We start from the raw sequence: 19,834 nt of genomic DNA on the forward strand, positions 1-19,834 counted from the left end.
TATATGTAGATATATATTTATATATATCTACATATATATAAATATATATGTAGATATATATAAATATATATGTACATATATATAAATATATATGTACATATATATAAATATATATGTACATATATATTTATATATATATAAATATGTACATATATACATATATATGTACATATGTAGATATATATGTAGATATATATTTATATATATCTACATATATATAAATATATATGTAGATATATATAAATATATATGTAGATATATATTTATATATATCTACATATATATCTACATATGTACATATATATGTATATATAAATATATATGTACATATATATTTATATATATGTACATATATATTTATTTATATATGTACATATATATAAATATATAAATATATATGTACATATATATTTATATATATATGTACATATATATTTATATATATGTACATATATATTTATATATATGTACATATATATAAATATATAAATATATATGTACATATATATTTATATATATGTACATATATATAAATATATAAATATATATGTACATATATATAAATATATATAAATATATCTAAAAAAATATATTTATATATATATTTATATATATATATTTATATATATATTTATATATATATTTATATATATGTACATATATATAAATATATATGTACATATATATTTAAATATTTATATATATGTACATATATATTTATATATTTATATATATGTACATATATATAAATATATATGTACATATATATTTAAATATTTATATATATGTACATATATATTTATATATTTATATATATGTACATATATATTTATATATATGTACATATATATTTATATATTTGTTTACAATCACAGAGCTCAGAGGTCTCCTGTAGTTCTTTTTTTTAGATATATTTATATATATTTATATATATGTACATATATATAAATATATATGTACATATATATTTATATATTTATATATATGTACATATATATTTATATATATCTACATATATATTTATATATATCTACATATATATTTATATATATCTACATATATATTTATATATATGTAATTAAAACAGAACAAAACAAAGGGAGAAAAAACAAAGCAAAAAAAAAAGGAAAACCCTGAAAAACCTCAAATCAAAACATTCGTCCAAGTGATTGGTCACACTGTTCTACGCATCTCCAAATGGAGTATCTGAGTCAGTTCCATCAGCCACACTTTGAATTGAGGCACTTTTTCCACAATTTTAAAATAACTTTCTTGGCAACCACCATTCCATACATTACAGTCTTTTGCATGGAGATACTATGAATCCTGAGTGAAAAAGAATATCCAAAAAGTGCAATACAAGGATCAGGAACCAATGCACACTTGTAGGTTTCTGAACATGTCCAGAAAAGGTGCGAAAGAGAACCATCTGCTGATTTATATCTATCACGCTTTGAAGAGATGGAGGGAAATATCTTATGCAGTTTAGTCTTTAATAATGGAGTCTGTTAAACACTTTGAATTGAATGAACTGGTGCTTAAGATTAATAGAGCATGATCGAATCCTACCTGGACATTCTTCCCAAACCACATCCCCAATTTGTATACCCAGCTCCTCCTCCCATACACCTCTCAAAGTGTGAGTGGCAAATATTGACAAAGCTTGAAATCATTTTTTAGATTCTGGAGGGCCAAGCAGCAGCTTACAAATCTCATTTTCCTTAGGAAGTGATTCAAAATTTAAAGTCAGATATAATTTCTGATTTGTAAATACCTAAACAAAATGAGCATTCGGAAGAGAAAAGCAACCTTTTAATGTTGTAAATGAAGCAAAATGTTTGTTAATATATAGACTCTCCAATGTGATTATGCCCTTTAGCCTCCAACTTTTGAAAGATGCATCTGACCGTGATGGAGGAAATGCGTGATTGCGATAAATTGGGCAGTGGATCGAGATCCCTGGTAGCTTACAGTATCCCTTAATTTGCTTCCATATTTTAAAAAAAGTTTAAAACAATCAAGTTATTTATTCCACTATTCAATGGAGATATAGGTGCTGAAAAAAGAATTGCTGGCAGAGAGCTTTTTCTTACACTATTCTTTTCAATGGCAACCCAGGGAGGAGTCTCAGCAGAGACCTCTTGAGTGTAACCCTCCTGCCAGTAAACCAGGGACCTTGCATTTGCTGCCCAGCAATAATGTTGGAAGCATGGTAAACCCAACCCACCCATCTCTTTTGGTTTCTGTAAATTAATTTTAGATATTCTGTGTGCTTTGAAACCCAAGACAAAAGGCAAAATGATTGTATTCAAAAATCTAAAAAAGACCCATGTTAAGAAAACGGGCAAACCCTGAAAAAGGTATAAGAATTAAGGCATGGAGATCAATTTTATAATATTTACACAGCCAGTCATTGAGAGGGGAAGAAGAACCCTCAAACTTTCAATGTCTGTTTTAAGCTTGTCAACTTTCTCTAGAAAATTCAGTTTGAAAATATGTTTTGGATCTTTTGGCAAAAGGCCCCGAGGTATTTCAATTTCTCAGTTATTTTAAATAGCAAATTATCAAGGAATTTAGGGGCAAGGCATGCACCAAATGACATAAATTAACTCTTCTGCCAATTAATGGTAAATCCCGAAGTCTTTCCAAAGGATTGTATGTGATCCAATAAGACTGGGAATGATTGCTCAGGCTGTGATAAAAAAAAAAAAAAAAAACCACATCATCAACATACAAAGAAATGTGATGATCAACATTTACTAGATTAATTGGTTTAATTAAGGGATTATTCCTAATGCTAATAGCTAAGGGCTCGATGGCAAGAACAAAAAGCAGTGGACTAAGGGGGCAACCCTGACGTGTCCCATGACACTACAGGAAAGGCTCTAACCTATCCTGGTTTGTTAGGTCGCGAGCAGTCAGCTGAGCATATAATGCTTTAATCCAAGTAACAAATTTACTGCTAAACCCTAATTCCTCCAGTACTCTCAGCATGTAAGGCCATTCCAGCGGGTCGAATGCATTTTCTGCTTCCAGGCAAAGAGCCGCCATTGTTGTTTCACTGCCATATTTGTGGTACATGATATTCATTAAACGTCTAATATTAAAAAAACAAAGCCTATTTAGGACAAAGCCCATTTGATCTGGGTGAATAATGGAAGTTTGTTTAATCTTTTCGCCAACTCTTTGGTGAGTATTTTCATATCTGAGTTCAATGAAGAGATAGGGCAAAGGTTCAGTTTCTTTCCTTCACCTTTTATGTAATAATGAAATATTGGCTTCATACATGGTATTGGGAAATTTGCCAATTTCAAAGGAATGAGAAAACATCCACAAGAGGAGAGTAGCTACTCTTTTAGCATATTTCTATATTAAAGCTAAATTCCAAAGCCATCAGGGCCTGGAGCTTTTGCACTGGGGGATGATTTTATTGCGTCTAAGATCTCTTCTATACTTATATCTGCATTAAGAATTTCCTATGCAGCTTTGCTCAGCTTTGAAAGGTTTAGATCCTTTAGCCATTTCAGGAAGTTCCCTTTTGCTTTAGATGTGCATAGTTGCCTACAGTATTCTGTAAATAAAACATTTATGCCCTTTGGTTCAATTATAACATTTCTAAACCTAGGCCTTATTTTATGTATCGCCCTACCTGCCTGCAAACCTCTCAACTGACGAGCCAGTAATTTATTGGGCTTGTCACCCAACTCCAAATGTTTTTGTCTGATCTTAAACAGCTGGTCAAGCACCTGATTAGACAGTATGGTGTTGTATTCGTCTCCTGTAGTTCTTGACCAGGTCAAGTCAAGTCAAGTAAAACTTTATTATCCCCAAGGAGCAATTTGCAGTGCAGACAGCACTGCAAACATAAAAAACAGCCACACACACCAAAAAACAAAACAACAAAAATGAAGTCCTTACAATGTGGACCTGGAATTGAGCAGGCTAACAGCAGCCGGAATAAACAATTTTTTCAGACTGTTCGTCTTACAATATGACATTTTGTATCTCCGTCCTGATGGTAAGAGCGAGAATTCTGCCCACAGAGGACGGCTAGCATCAGCCAAAATGAACCCAGCTTTCTTGAAGGACCTAAGGTTCTGTTACTTTTGACCAGGACATGTCATTTAAATCCCATATTAAACAGGTTTCTAGGATTTCCTTCTTTCACCTCCGGAACATTACCAAAATTAGAAATATTCTATCCAGGAGTGACGCTGAAAAACTAGTCCATGCATTTGTTACTTCAAGGCTGGACTATTGTAATTCTTTACTACCAGGATGTCCACAAAATGCAGTTAAAAGCCTTCAGCTGATTCAAAATGCTGCAGCAAGAGTTCTTTTTTTTTTTTTCAACTTTATTTATTGTTTTTCAGTGAGGTACAAGATAAGAGCAGAAGAATAGTTAAATCGGTAAATGTTGTACCAATTACAATAACACTTAGTAAACATAGAAAATATATAGGAAATACCCCCCCCCCCCCCCCCACCCACAAAAAGGACATAAAAAAAAATATATATATTTATATACACATATACACACATACATGACAAAATATTATATACACATATATACATACATACACATACACAGATACGAAATAGCAACAGCAATAGTGTGAAACCAAATAGTAGTTACAGAACATATATTTATCTGTCTCTATACACGTAAATAAATAAAAAAATAAATAAAATAAAATAAATAAATAAATGAAAGAAAAAAAAAACACAGGTGCCAGGGGGACAGTCATGTCAATCTTGACTGATGATGCAGCATGCAGCAAGAGTTCTGATGAAAATTAAAAAGAGAGATTATATTTCTCCTATTTTAGCTTCCCTTCATTGGCTTCCTGTTAAATCCAGAATAGAATTTAAAATTCTCCTCCTCACATATAAAGCCCTTAATGATCTAGCTCCATCATACATCAGAGATCTGGTTGGTCCATATGTTCCTAACAGAGCACTTTGTTCTCAGACTGCAGGTTTACTGGTGGTTCCTAGAGTCTCTAGAAGTAGAATGGGAGGCAGATCCTTTAGTTATCAGGCTCCTCTCCTGTGGAACCAGCTCCCAGATTTAGTCCGTGAGGCAGACACCCTGTCTACTTTTAAGGCTAGGCTTAAAACTTTCCTTTTTGATAAAGCTTATAGTTAGAGTGGCTTAGTTTATCAGGGAGGGAGCCTCCCTCCCTCCCTGTTGGTTGGAGTAAGGGGGAGTCAGGTTTAGCCTAAACCGGCTCAGTTATGGTTGAGGTGCAAACACACCCTCCATTTCTGCTACCTGTATGACCCCTTCTCTTTTCCACTGGTTATAATCAGTCTAACAGAGAGAGGTATCCCAATCCTTGTAGTTTTAGTATAACAATGACCATCAGTGGGCTCTACATGAACACACTTTATCAGTGTATTATTTTACTTAGTACCCCTTAGTAGCCCATTCTAAAATGGCCAAACTCTAACACTCAGTAGTTTAATCTTATCTCCCCAACAACCCTATACCATTCCAAACCCTTTGTGAAGTGCCTTGAGACAACATGTGTTGTGAATTGGCGCTATATAAATAAAACTGAATAGAATTGAATTGAAGGTCACTCGAACCATTAAGAGATATCCCAGCGATTTTATTGCAAACCTTGATAATACTTTGCAGACAATTATTTTTGATGGAAAGTGACCCGTACCAACAAAACAAAGTAAAGGTAAGAACAGATTCAATAAAACCAGAATAAATCTTCTCCAGATCTTCAAGGTGTGAGGTCTGGAGACTAGCTAGGCCACCCCAGGACCTTGAACCACTGCTTATAGAGCCACTTCTTAGTTGTCCAGTCTGTTTTTTTCAGTCGTGGTCATGCTGGAAGACACATCTTAAAGCTCCTACTGAGGATTATTGCCCAAAATCTCACGATACGCGGCCCCATCCATCCTCCCCTCTATATGGTCCAGTTATCCTGTCCCCTTTGCAGAAAAGCATCCCCAAAGACCGATGTTTCCATCGCCATGGTTCATGGTGGGGTTGTATACATCCTTCTTCTTCCTCTAAACACTACGAGTGGAGTTTATATCAAAAAGTTCTATTTTGGTCTCATCTGACCACATGACCTTCTCCCATGCCTCCTCTGGATCATCCAGATGTTCTTAGCCAAACTTGAGACGGCCTGAACACGAGCTGGCTTGAGTAAGGGGATCTTGTGCACACTGCAGGATTTTAATCCATGCTTATTACGAATGATAATAAGACTGTGGTCCCAGCTCTCGTCAGGTCATTGACTAGGTCCGACTAGGTTCTCCCATAGAGTTCTGAGCTGATCCCTCACCTTCCTCATGATCATTGTTGCCTTTCCACCAAACTGCTTGTTTATTGTCCTGTAGTCCGTCTCAGCCTTATGCAGGTCTACAGTTTTGCCCATGGTGTCCTTAGACAGCTCTTTGGTCTTGCCCATGGTGGAGATGTTGGAGTCTGACTGACTGAGTGTTTGGACAAGTATGTTTTAGACAGGTAACGAGTTCAAACAGGAGTAATTAATACAGGTAATGAGTGGAGGATAGGAGGGCTTCATAAAGACAGGTCTGTGAAAGCCAGGATTCTGCTGGTTGGTAGGTGATCAAATGCTTATTTCATGCAATAAAATGCTAACTATTATTTAAAATCATACAATGTGATTTTTTATGTGGGTTTTTTATTCAGTCTCTTACAGTTGTAGTGTACCTACGGGGAAAATTACAGACCAAATTTTAAGAGATGTACGTATTTTTAATTTACTTGTTTAAAAGGGACGATGCATCTTAACATGACAAAGTCGCCCTAGTGGGGTGGAGCAAGGCCACGTGTAATCTTATGAATGGAGCAAACAACAGCCTGAACTATTAAACAATTTTCCAAGTTAAGCTAGCTGTGTTTCTGAAGAATGAAACAAGATGGAAGGAGGAAGACTTTCTATCTAATACTTTTAGGTTTCTGTGTTTTTCAAGAGATTCTTTAGGTTTTATGGTTGTTATATTTGCCAGTGACCAGCTGGTGAAACAGTGGGAGAAAGAAATCATTAAACCAGTCTTTGCTTAGATACTAAATAATAAATGTTTACCTCTTTTATTGCTAACGAGTTCTTAGATTAATGTTTTATTTATTTTATTTTTATTTTCATAGCTTTTACTGATTTAACTTTTTTTTTTTAAACAGGTCATGCAGCAAAGTCCATATCCTCAATGTCTCCTTGTCCCTACACGTTGTCGCCTGGCCGAGCAAAGATGAGCGTCTCTGGACCTTGCACCAGTAAACCCAACCAACCTCCAACCCCTTCGACCTCCTCTTCCCCTTCTCCCTCAACGCCTTCCACTCCCTCCGTCTCCCCGGGGCCACACAAAGTCCACCGAGCCCGGAAGACCATGAGCAGGCCTCCATTGGGCCAGGTGAGAAGGAGTTGGTTTATGTGGAAATTAAGTTGTTGTTTTTTTTTACCTTGACTTTTCAGGATTATATTTGTGTGATTTTAATGTTTCTTATCAACAGATGGGTCATGTTGATGCTCTTGCTGTGTCCCGGACTCCTTCAGGATCTTGCCTCTCTTCTGACTCTGAAACTGGTCAGTAGCTTTAAAACACGTTTCTAGAGTTCTGCCCAAATCAGTTTTTTGTCACCGCTTTTACACTCACCGGCCACTTTATTAGGAACACCTGTCCAACTGCTCGTTAACACAAATTTCTAATCAGTCAATCACATGGCAGCAACTCAATACATTTAGGCATGTAGACATGGTTAAGATGATCTGCTGCAGTTCAAACCGAGCATCAGAATGGGGAAGAAAGGTGATTTAAGTGACTTTGAACGTGGCATGGTTGTTGGTGCCAGACGGGCTGGTCTGAGTATTTCAGAAACTGATGATCTACTGGGATTTTCACGCACTACCATCTCTAGGGTTTACAGAGAATGGTCCAAAAAAAAGAAAATAGTTCTGTTGGCGCAAATGCCTTGTTGATGTCAGAGGTCAGAGGAGAATGGCCAGAATGGTTCGACCTGATAGAAAGGTAACAGTAACTCAAATAACCACTCGTTACAACCAAGGCATGCAGAAGAGCATCTCTGAACGTACAACACATCAAACCTTGAGGCGGATGGGCTACAGCAGCAGAAGACCACACCTGGTGCCACTCCTGTCAGCTAAGAACAGGAAACTGAAGCTACAATTCACACAGGCTCACTAAAATTGGACAACAGAAGATTGGAAAAACGTTGTCTGGTCTGATGAGTTTCGATTTCTACTGCAACATTCAAATGTTAGCGTCAGAATTTGGTGTCAACAACATGAAAGCATGGATCCATCCTGCCTTGTATCAACGGTTCAGGCTGGTGGTGGTGGTGTGATGGTGTGGGGGATATTTTCTTGGCACAGAGCATCATGTCAACACCACAGTCTACCTGAGTATTGTTGCTGACCATGTCCATCCCTTTATGACCACAGTGGACCCATCTTCTGATGGTTACTTCCAGCAGGATAACACGCCATGTCATAAAGCACGAATCATCTCAGACTGGTTTCCTGAACATGACAATGAGTTCACTGGACTCCAATGACCTCCACAGTCACCAGATCTCAATCCAATAGAGCTCCTTTGGGATGTGGTGGAACAGGAGATTCACATCATGGATGCAGCCGACAAATCTGCAGCATCTGAGTGATGCTATCATGTCAATATGGACCAAAATCTCTGAGGAATGTTTCCAGTACCTTGTTGAATCTATGCCACCAAGGATTAAGGGAGTTCTGAAGGCAACAGGGGGTCCAACCCGGTACTAGCAAGGTGTACCTAATAAAGTAGCCAATGAGTGTATATTTCTGCAATTTTTAATTTGTAGTTGATTAAAACACAAATTTGGTTTATAGCAGACTGTTTTTTTGGTTAATTTTAAAATACATTTCTAATTCTACGGTAGATCTTTACAAGAAACAAAAGCTAGCAGCTTAATATTAGTTCATTCCTTTATAACAGAACAGAGTCAGTTTATTTGGAAATAGTTTCCATCCATCCATCCATTTTTGTTAGTGACATAGCCCCTTTTCCATTGCCTGTGGTGCTCTTGAAGCTATTTTTGCTGTAGAACTAAAGCTGCCTGTGTTGCTTTGTCTTGTTTCTAATAGCTGCAAAAAAGAGGAAGCTGTCGGAGGGCGCGTCCGGTAGATGTGAAAAAATAGCGAACAAGATTCAAAATGCAGTAAGATGATTATTTCTTAGCTAATTTGAAAGGTTTGGGTGTGTTTCTCCTCTGGTATTTATTTTGTCACTGATTTTGTGTTTTTCTTTTAACCATACAGGAGGAGAAGTTATTTCATAAAAAGATGGAGTCTGTTACAGATGCAGCTTTGGTGAAGAGCTCTTTGGGGAAGTCAGTGGATGATGGAAGCCATTTGTCTGCTCCAGATTCTGAAAAGGTGCAAGCCTTAATCACATGGATGGGTTTTTTTAATTAGTTTTTACGTGTAGAAGAAGGAAAGAGTCATCATTTGGTTGTTTATGGTTTTCAGTTGGAAAATGGAGGTGAAGAGAGGCAGCAGACTGCAGATGCAGAAGATCAGGTGAGTAGTTCTGTCTCTTGAGGTTTGTAAATACCTCCCTGTTTAGTTATAGCAGCAGTAATCTTCCACTTTGTCTTGTTAGACTTAACACACCAGTCCAGCTGTGGATGGACTTGATGCTTTCTTGATGTCAGCTGCCTTCCCCCCCTTCTTATATCCACAAATTTAAAAGTATAAAATCATGATAAATACCCCCCTAAACATGTCACATGTTTCATATTCCTATTCTGACCTGCAGAGTTTGGAGTCCGAAAGAAGGTCTTCACGGCCGCTGTCGGATCAGGACCAAGACACAATCACCATTGATTTGTTGGAAACAGAGGAGGGTGAGTGTTGAGATTTAAAGAGCTTGGCTTCCCAGAACATCTGTGAAAATAATTTGCACCCTTACAGAGTCAGTTTTTGCCTCTATTGTCACATTGAAATGATTTAGATCAACAAACCTATTTAAACAACAGACAAACATAACCTGAGTAAAAGCAAAATGCAGCATTTTCCCTTAATAAGGGAAATAATCATTTGAATATATTGTAATTTTTATCTTTTTCCCCTTCCATTTGGTAAAGTATTCATTTTTTTGTTAGATTTTTAAATGTGTTTTTCTTTCAGCAGAAAGGTCTGGAGAATACACAGAGGTTCCTCTGGGAGATTTGGACATCGCTGCTGCAGACAGTCTGACTCTTTCTCCTGCTGCTGGTCAGTTTATAACAGTTACTGTCTCTTTAAACTCTGGATCAGATCAAAGCTCTTTTATTTAAGCAGTTAAAGTTGCTGGAAAAGCATTTCTGGACACATTATTTGATTAGCTCATTGGTTCGTTCAGATTCGTTTTATAAAGAAAAATAATCAACCACATCCAATTTTAGACCCTTTTTAGATGTGAACTTCTTCAATTTGATGTGTTGTAGAGAATAGTAAAAAATAAAATGTTTTTTAACAATCTTTACCGTCAGGATCTGTAAATTCTTTTTCAGAAATTATGTACAAATTGGATTAAAAGTAAGCAAGATTTAACATTCTTTATAGTAAAATGATGGCTTTTTTTGATCTCGCTATAAATAACACTTTTCAGATCTTAATTTGATGTAAAATATGAAATGTCGTCTCTGCAGAGGGAAGCGAAGCAGGTGACATGGAGCGGCTGGAGGAGCTTCCTCTGTGCAGCTGCAGAATGGAGGCTCCTCGGGTCGACAGCACCAGCCAGCGGGTCAGCAGACAATGCATGGCTACGGAAAGCCTCAACGGAGAGGTTCGTCCTCCCGCTCTGCAGGGGGGGCTCAATACAAAGTGTTATCATCACATGTTGTATTGATATTTAGCTGTTTGTGCAGTTGTTGTTGTTGCAGAGGTAATGAAACTTTTCAAAGTTTGCTCCCACAAATGCCTGACATGCATCATTTTGGGGTCAGTTATTTACTTCAGGAGCGCTCTGTGATTCTCCTTGGTCCTAAAATACTATTTTCTGTAGGTCAAAATGGACTAGGGTGAAAATAAGTGAATGAGCAGCCGTTGTCTAATGAGGTACAAAGAAGAAACCAAATAAAGACAAATAATCAGAAGAAATTCTGAAATATTGGAAGCAAATGTGAAGAAACTGAGAATAATTCAAGACTTTTGCGCAGCCCTGTGTATCCACCTTCAGCAGCTCAAAAATGGAAGAAAACCCCAGATCTGAAGTTAAAATCCTCTCTCTTTCTGTAACTGGGGAAATAATTGTTGTTTTTGACATGTTAAGTTCAGCCTTACCAAATTGCACCATATGTAAGTATTTCAGGCATTTAGACATTATTAAAAGTCTTAAATCCAATCGACATGTTTCTCTCCTGCTGTTTCGTTTTTAGCTCCGGGCTTGCACCAACTGGACCATGAAGGCGGAGACGATGCGGCCGTCCAGTCGGATTCCCCTCATGTTGCTCTGTGACGTCCATCGCTCACACATGGTCAAACACCACTGTTGTCCTGGTTGTGGATACTTCTGCATAGCAGTAAGTGTTAAGGTGTGGATGGGGTTAAAAAATACAATCCATTTCTCCAAGGAGATGGTTTTCTTTCTTTGGGTTAAAAAATTAGAGCTTAAAAATATATTTTAAATACGTTTTATGTGTTTTAGGATGCATTGCTTGTATGTAGTTGTTATCTTCAATATCTGTCATTCCTTTCTGTAATTTCAATTTTCTTTCCCTTCCTTCAAAAAAAAAAAAGCTGTATTATTTGCCCATCAATTCCCGCATCCAGTGATCCAATTTATCCGTCTATTGATCTATCCATTCGTCCATTAATTCATCCATTCATCCTTACAGACATCCATCCATATGTCCTTCCATCTATCCAACCATTGATCTGTCAGTCCATCCATGTGTCCTATGTTACAGTCTGTAGTTTTTGCAGGTTCAGTGTATAACGCCTGACACTGTAGAGAGATATGTCAAAAATTCATAGTGAACTTCTATATTTAGAGTTTAAAGATTATTTTTAAAATTGATTTCTTTTTCTTTCTTTTCGGTCTTTTTCAGGGCACTTTTCTGGAGTGCTGCCCGGACCAGCGGATCGCTCACCGCTTCCACCGCGGCTGTGTGACGGTTTTGAGCGGCGGACGAAGCAAAGCTAACGGGGGCGGGATGCTTTTCTGTCCGCACTGTGGGGAAGATGCCTCAGAGGCCCAGGAGATCACCATTCCCTCCTCGGCCTCAACCTCCGCAACCACCGTGGTCACCATGTCCGCCTCGTCCACAACCACGCCCTCCCTGCCTCCCTCTGCCCCAACAGCACCCTGTCTCACTGCCTCAACAGGAGGCATGAAGGATGGGAAGATGCCTGAAAGACCTGTCAGGTAAGAGCAGGAAGTGAGTTAGAGAATATTTTACTAATTTGACACATTTACAGATGAAATGTACAACTTTAGCTTTCTTCTTAGTGCTCGAATGCGAAGCCATGGCTTGGTAACTCCTACGGTGGAACAACAGCCTCCCCAACCTGTACCCTCAGCAACGACTGTATCTGCTGTTCCTCCAGCAGAGGAGGGAGTGGACAGCGTTGGACCCTCACTCTGCATGCCAAATGGGAAATCAGTCAGCCCAAGCGCACTACCCCCTGGCCCCAGTAGGGCGGCACTGCAGAAAGCAATTCTTACACAGGAATCAGAGAGGTTAGAGACTGGATTTGTAAGAATGAGGGGCTGCATGAATTTAGTTTTTAGTGGCGGGTTGGCTTTACATTTTTGGCCTGTCAGAATTCAAAGGTTTTTAGCTCTTAACTGTCAAATAGTTTTGCTAAAACATGTAGCATTGAGGTAAAGAAAGTGCCACAAAAAGTGGGCATGCACTGTATGCGGCACATACGGGCGCTTCGCTAGAGGGGGCGCCAAAGCAACGGCGGGAAAATATTACTAGTCAGCATTTTCTGTATTTAACAGCTGTTTGCACAAGTGTAAATGTGTATATGATGTGATCAATAATTATGTGCCCCTCCGCTCCGTCACCTCGCCTCCTGTCATCCCCACCATAGGCGCTGCAATGCGCGGCCCCTTCAGAACACGCTGGAGCATGATTGTTTTCATTTGAATCCTGTTGTCATCTGATGACTGGGAGCTAAAGATGGAGAGGCAGAAAAGAAAGCTCTCAGGGGCACGAAAAAGAAAGCAGAAGAGAGAGAAGGATAACGATGTCGTAGAGATTAAATAAAAACTTTAATAAAAGCTAAGTTATGTCAGTGTAAGTCTGGTCAGACAGTGTCCAATCAGTAACTGATATCCAACAAAGATATCATTTAAAATAACATTTTTATGTTTATGTGGTTTGACTGCAGTATTTTTTTTAAACCTTCTTTACACAAAGTTCATGTCATTCAGCTGTGAGGATGGAGAGAAAGAAGAGAAGAAGAGAGAGAAAGAATGAGGACAGACAGGGGAAGGTGACAAGTTGGTCTAATATTAGGTGCAAGTGTAGGAACAGCCACTTAATACCAAGTGATTTATTTTTAAATATTATTTATACTGAAAAGTGCCGAAGCAAGATGTGTAATTTATTAAAAAACTATTGAAAAATGCTTGATTGACCACATGAATTAGTGGAGAAGAACACAGGCAAGAGGTGAAGTATTTTTACCCTGCCTCTGAAGGTTGCATCTGCCGAGAGATCCTTTAATAAGCTGAAGCTCATCAAAACATACCTTCGGTCCAGTATGAGCAATGATCGCTTGACCCAGTTAGCAGTGATCTCAGTATGGAACGGTCTAGCTCCCCACTGGGTGAGTGCAAACGGCCCGACTTGTAACAATGTGTTAATAATTTTACATAGAGTACAAGCTGTTGTTCAGTTGTCATAATTTTATATTTACACTACAGAGAATGTATTGAGCACTGGGTGCTGCTGTTGTTATTTATTACATTATTATACAATATTTGTTGATCACCTGCTGTAATATGTCACTTAAAAGTCTTTAATAATAGTCTTCTATATTATAAGTCCATGAATAAATAGGATTTATACACGTAAACAACAAAAATTAAAGTCCGTCCAGATGGGGCACCTGTAATGCATCTGCATATGTCTCAGAAAGTAGGCGGTTGAACCCATGGGCAAAGTTGTGTATTATAATAATTTCAGAAATATATATGATGTGGTAAATGCATCAAAGTTACCCAATAAAAGTTACAAAAATCCCCTGAAAAACTTGTTTTCTTTTTTATTTTTGACTAAAACTGTTACTTTTTATGTACCAGGAGAAAGAAACTGAGGTTCCACCCGCGGCAGCTGTATCCTGCTGCCAAGCAAGGAGAGGTCCAGCGAGTGCTGCTGATGCTGAGTGAGTCTCAACATATTAAACGACAAGCACTGTAAAAACAGCAAATAATGAAGATATTGCATACATCCGGCACAAATATTGGCACCCCTGGTAAAGATGGAAATAAAAAGCCTTAAAGTAAATTCATCTTTTATTGCAGTAACATAACTATCCTCTCTTACCGCCTTCCTCAGTGTGTGCAGTCGCAAAAGAAACTTTTTTCCTCATTTTGTTTCAGCCTTGGATGAGTTGTACTCTGACTGCAGCTGATGCAAGCTTAGGTCAGCAGCTTTTTTATGCAGCCGTTTCCTGACCTATGACCTATGACACACATCGGCTTTTCTTGAATGGCATGCTCCCTCAGTTATTATGCCAGTAATAATAAAATTATATTATTTAATATTAACAACAGGAATATACATTATTGTTTCCATGTTGTCAGACATTAAAATTAAATATTGCTTATGCTAAAAATGTGTAGACTGCTCTAATACAGGTGTTCATTAAAGGGATCCACATATTTGGCCAGAAACCTCATATAATAAATTTACATATGCACGATTTCACTTATGCTTCGTATATTTGATTTTCTCTTTAGTAACTAAACCAGAGAGGATAATGCTACTGTAATGCGAAGTGATGTCCTTAGGTGAACAAAGACACGTCTGCACATTTATTGAGCTGAGGAAGGCTGCTCCTGACTGTGAGCTTTAGTGACGAGGCAACATTTTCTAATATCACCAGCCTCTAAAAAATCCAGGGAGATCAATGAGCTATCCAGCTTTGTGTTATTGGGAAGCTACCTTACATTAGAGTGATTCTTATTGGAGTAGTGCTGCAAACTAAAGCTAAAACAATTAGGGGTGCTGTCATTAAAACCATGAGAGAAGCTCTCTAATCTGGAAGGAAATGCCAAAAAAGTGTATTATGTTCACTCTTTCAGTGGAGGGTATCGATCCAACATACCAGCCTGAGTCTCAGAACCGACGTTCAGCTCTTCATGCTGCAGCTCAGAGAGGTCTGCTGGAAGTCTGCTATATGCTGATACAGGTAAATCCTCAACCACACTGGCAGCCTGCTTGTCGTCTTCTGATGTTAGGACTTAAGTAACCTTGTGTAGTGCTTTGTATGACGATAGGCTGGAGCCCAGGTGGATGCCAAAGACAAAGACCTGAGGACCCCTCTGTTGGAAGCTGTAATCAATAATCATGTCGATGTGGCTCGTTACCTGATCCAGAACGGGGCCTGCGTTTATCATGTCGTGAGTATCTTTTTGTGCTCAGAGTAAATTTGTCACATCTACAATATTTTGTTGGGTTTTAACCTTTTGTGTTTGTCTAACTTTACCAGGAGGTGGATGGATATACTGGCCTCCACCACGCAGCCAAGTTGGGAAACCTGGAAATCGTTAAAATGCTGCTGGAGACCGGGCAGGTTGATGTGAACGCTCAGGTGGGTGCACAACAGAAATCGTTAACTTCCACATAGAGTGAAATATTTCAAGCCTTTATTTCTTTTAATTTTGATGATTTTGGCTACATATATGAAAACTTAAAATCTAGTGTCTCTGAAAATTAGAATATTACATAAGATCAATAAAAAAATTATATTTTTAACAGAAATGTCTTCTAAAAAGTATGTTCATTTCTATGGACTCAATGCTGGGTTGGGGCTCCTTTTGCATGAATTACTGCATCAATGTGGCGCAGCATTTAGGGGATCAGCCTGTGGTTCTGCTGAGGTGTTCAGGAAGCCCAGATTGCTTTGAAAGCGACCTTCAGGTCATCTGCATTGTTGGGTGTCTGGTGTCTCTCATCTTCCTCTTGGCAACAACCCATAGATTCTCTGTGGAGTTCAGGTCAGGTTGTTGGTCAGTCAAGCACAGTAACACCATGGTCATTGAACCTGCTTTTGTACCGTTGACAGTGTGGGCCGGTACCAAGCCCTGCTGGAAAATGAAATCAGCATATCCATGAAGATCACTATCAGGAGGAAGCATGGAGTGCTGGAAAGTTTCCTGGGAGAGGGTTGTGTTAAATGTGGACTTCAGAAACACAGTGGACCAGAACCAGCAGATGACATGACACCCAAATCATTACTGACTGTAGAAACTTCACACTGGACTTCAAGCAAGGGACTCTGTGCCTCTCCAATCTTCCTCCAGGCTTTGGGACCTTGATTTCCAAATCAAATGCGATGTTCACTTTTCTGAAAAGACTACTTCGGACCACTGAGCAACAGTTCTTTTCTCCTTTGCCTAGACTCTTCTGAAGTTGTCTCTGGTTCAGGATAGGACTGGTCTGTGCTAGTGGCTCTTGATCTGACTCCAGCCTCAGTACACTCCTTGTGAAGCTTCCACAGTATTTAATGGATTTTGCTTGACAATCCTCTCAAAGCTGTTGCTGGTGCAGCTTTTCCTAACACACCTTTTCCTTCCACCCAACTTTCTATGAATATGCTTGAATACAGCACTCTGTGAACAACCAGCTTCTTTAGCAATCCTTAAACAAACCTTTTGTGGCTTACACTCCTTGTGGAAGTTGTCAATCTGCTGACCCACAGTGAGAGACCATTTAGAGATTCAGGAAACCTTTGCAGGTGTTTTGTGTTAATTAGCTGATTAGGGGGTGACTCCATTAGTTTCCAATGTTTAACTTTTTTTACAGTATTTTCTGCGACACGGAATTTTAGGTTTTCATTATCTGTGAGCCATAATCATCACACTATAAAAAAGTCTTGAAATAGTTTACTGTATGTGTAGAGAATCTATGTTTCACTTTCTGATATGAGTGGAAAAAATGTGTTTTTTTTGGAGATGTACATTTTATTACTTAAAAAGCCCTGATTTTTTGGAGTCCATGCATCATGCAGGTTCCGAGGGCTTTTGAAGAGAAATAGGCCCGCAGCATCACAGATCCTCTGCCATACTTTACAGTGTGCATGAGGTGCTTTTCCACATCTGACTAAAGCACACAATTCAAGTTAGTTCTAGAAGGTCTACATGTTTGTTTGATGGTAGAACAGAAAAGGCTTTTTTCTCAATCTCTCAAACACAACCGGTTGGCGTGTAGATGGCATCTAATGGTTGTTACACAGACCTGGTGGTTTCAAGACGCCACTTTTTGTGGCAGTTCTCTAACAGTCAGATTTGGAGATTTTCTCTAACCTCTCTTACCATCCTGGTCACTCTGTTGGTGGCAAGATGAATATAGTTCTTCCAGCCTTGTTTATCACATCTGTAACTGTTACTCTAATTGTAGATAAGGACAAGTTTAGATAAGTAGCACTTTGTTCCTGTAGCCATTTCCTGACGTGAATGTCATGTTCTCTTTACCTGAAGCTAATAGAAATCGCCTCTGTGTTGTTTCATATTTATGCCCCAGAGAAACAGGAAATCATGGATAACTAATTGTTTGATTGTTTATTTCAAAAATGTCAGGAAAAAAACTTAAAATTTATAAATATGTGAACTGGTAGTAGGAATAAAAATAATAATAATACACATAAATAACACCAAACACACAGGCCGTTCACATGTGTGAAAGAAATCAAATGTTATGACTTCTACCTGTAACATTAAAAACGTTTCTAGACACTGATCAACTTGAAGTATAAATAACCAAAATGTTTTATTTATCAAAGAATTGTTACAGTTAGAATAATTGTGGCACTGTTTATTTTTTTTGTTTGATTAATTCCTGATCTACATTTTTCTTCCTCACTGTAGCAATGTAATAAAATTAAAGTTTAGTTTTTCTAATCAGTGTGGATGTTAAAAAAGTGCAGCATAAATCAATCATAATCTGTCTAAAGTAACATTGTCCAGCTTACAGGTCCTTCTCAAAATATTAGCATATTGTGATAAAGTTCATTATTTTCCATAATGTCATGATGAAAATTTAACATTCATATATTTTAGATTCATTGCACACTAACTGAAATATTTCAAGTCTTTTATTGTCTTAATACGGATGATTTTGGCATACAGCTCATGAAAACCCAAAATTCCTATCTCACAAAATTAGCATATTTCATCCGACCAATAAAAGAAAAGTGTTTTTAATACAAAAAACGTCAACCTTCAAATAATCATGTACAGTTATGCACTCAATACTTGGTCGGGAATCCTTTGGCAGAAATGACTGCTTCAATGCGGCGTGGCATGGAGGCAATCAGCCTGTGGTACTGCTGAGGTCTTATGGAGGCCCAGGATGCTTCGATAGCGGCCTTTAGCTCATCCAGAGTGTTGGGTCTTGAGTCTCTCAACGTTCTCTTCACAATATCCCACAGATTCTCTATGGGGTTCAGGTCAGGAGAGTTGGCAGGCCAATTGAGCACAGTGATACCATGGTCAGTAAACCATTTACCAGTGGTTTTGGCACTGTGAGCAGGTGCCAGGTCGTGCTGAAAAATGAAATCTTCATCTCCATAAAGCTTTTCAGCAGATGGAAGCATGAAGTGCTCCAAAATCTCCTGATAGCTAGCTGCATTGACCCTGCCCTTGATAAAACACAGTGGACCAACACCAGCAGCTGACACAGCACCCCAGACCATCACTGACTGTGGGTACTTGACACTGGACTTCTGGCATTTTGGCATTTCCTTCTCCCGAGTCTTCCTCCAGACTCTGGCACCTTGATTTCCGAATGACATGCAGAATTTGCTTTCATCCGAAAAAAGTACTTTGGACCACTGAGCAACAGTCCACTGCTGCTTCTCTGTAGCCCAGGTCAGGCGCTTCTGCCGCTGTTTCTGGTTCAAAAGTGGCTTGACCTGGGGAATGTGGCACCTGTAGCCCATTTCCTGCACACGCCTGTGCACGGTGGCTCTGGATGTTTCTACTCCAGACTCAGTCCACTGCTTCCGCAGGTCCCCCAAGGTCTGGAATCGGCCCTTCTCCACAATCTTCCTCAGGGTCCGGTCACCTCTTCTCGTTGTGCAGCGTTTTCTGCCACACTTTTTCCTTCCCACAGACTTCCCACTGAGGTGCCTTGATACAGCTCTCTGGGAACAGCCTATTTGTTCAGAAATTTCTTTCTGTGTCTTACCCTCTTGCTTGATGGTGTCAATAGTGGCCTTCTGGACAGCAGTCAGGTCGGCAGTCTTACCCATGATTGGGGTTTTGAGTGATGAACCAGGCTAGGAGTTTTAAAGGCCTCAGGAATCTTTTGCAGGTGTTTAGAGTTAACTCGTTGATTCAGATGATTAGGTTCATAGCTCGTTTAGAGACCCTTTTAATGATATGCTAATTTTGTGAGATAGGAATTTTGGGTTTTCATGAGCTGTATGCCAAAATCATCCGTATTAAGACAATAAAAGACCTGAAATATTTCAGTTAGTGTGCAAGGAATCTAAAATATATGAATGTTAAATTTTCATCATGACATTATGGAAAATAATTAACTTTATCACAATATGCTAATATTTTGAGAAGGACCTGTATATCCATTAGATTCATATCAATATTTCAGTGATTTGAGATAAAATCA

General features: G+C 38.4%; 1 protein-coding gene across 2 annotated transcripts in view; it reads left to right on the forward strand.

The window, feature by feature from the left end:
• Positions 1–19,834, forward strand: part of ehmt2 (euchromatic histone-lysine N-methyltransferase 2) — a 34,331-nt gene that overhangs the window by 3,727 nt on the left and 10,770 nt on the right. Inside the window, exons 4-18 of one of the 2 annotated variants that reach the window (XM_047384158.1) lie at positions 7,172–7,401; positions 7,502–7,574; positions 9,129–9,202; positions 9,303–9,419; positions 9,513–9,563; positions 9,802–9,889; positions 10,173–10,259; positions 10,676–10,812; positions 11,405–11,548; positions 12,077–12,393; positions 12,478–12,708; positions 14,284–14,366; positions 15,289–15,395; positions 15,484–15,606; positions 15,696–15,797. In XM_047384158.1, the coding sequence (XP_047240114.1) occupies positions 7,172–7,401; positions 7,502–7,574; positions 9,129–9,202; positions 9,303–9,419; positions 9,513–9,563; positions 9,802–9,889; positions 10,173–10,259; positions 10,676–10,812; positions 11,405–11,548; positions 12,077–12,393; positions 12,478–12,708; positions 14,284–14,366; positions 15,289–15,395; positions 15,484–15,606; positions 15,696–15,797 (1,964 nt within the window). The remainder of the gene's footprint in view (positions 1–7,171; positions 7,402–7,501; positions 7,575–9,128; positions 9,203–9,302; positions 9,420–9,512; positions 9,564–9,801; positions 9,890–10,172; positions 10,260–10,675; positions 10,813–11,404; positions 11,549–12,076; positions 12,394–12,477; positions 12,709–14,283; positions 14,367–15,288; positions 15,396–15,483; positions 15,607–15,695; positions 15,798–19,834) is intronic. The other variant, XM_047384159.1, reaches the window with a different exon arrangement.

This window comes from Girardinichthys multiradiatus, chromosome 13, assembly GCF_021462225.1.
Source record: "Girardinichthys multiradiatus isolate DD_20200921_A chromosome 13, DD_fGirMul_XY1, whole genome shotgun sequence".
NCBI lineage: Eukaryota > Metazoa > Chordata > Actinopteri > Cyprinodontiformes > Goodeidae > Girardinichthys > Girardinichthys multiradiatus.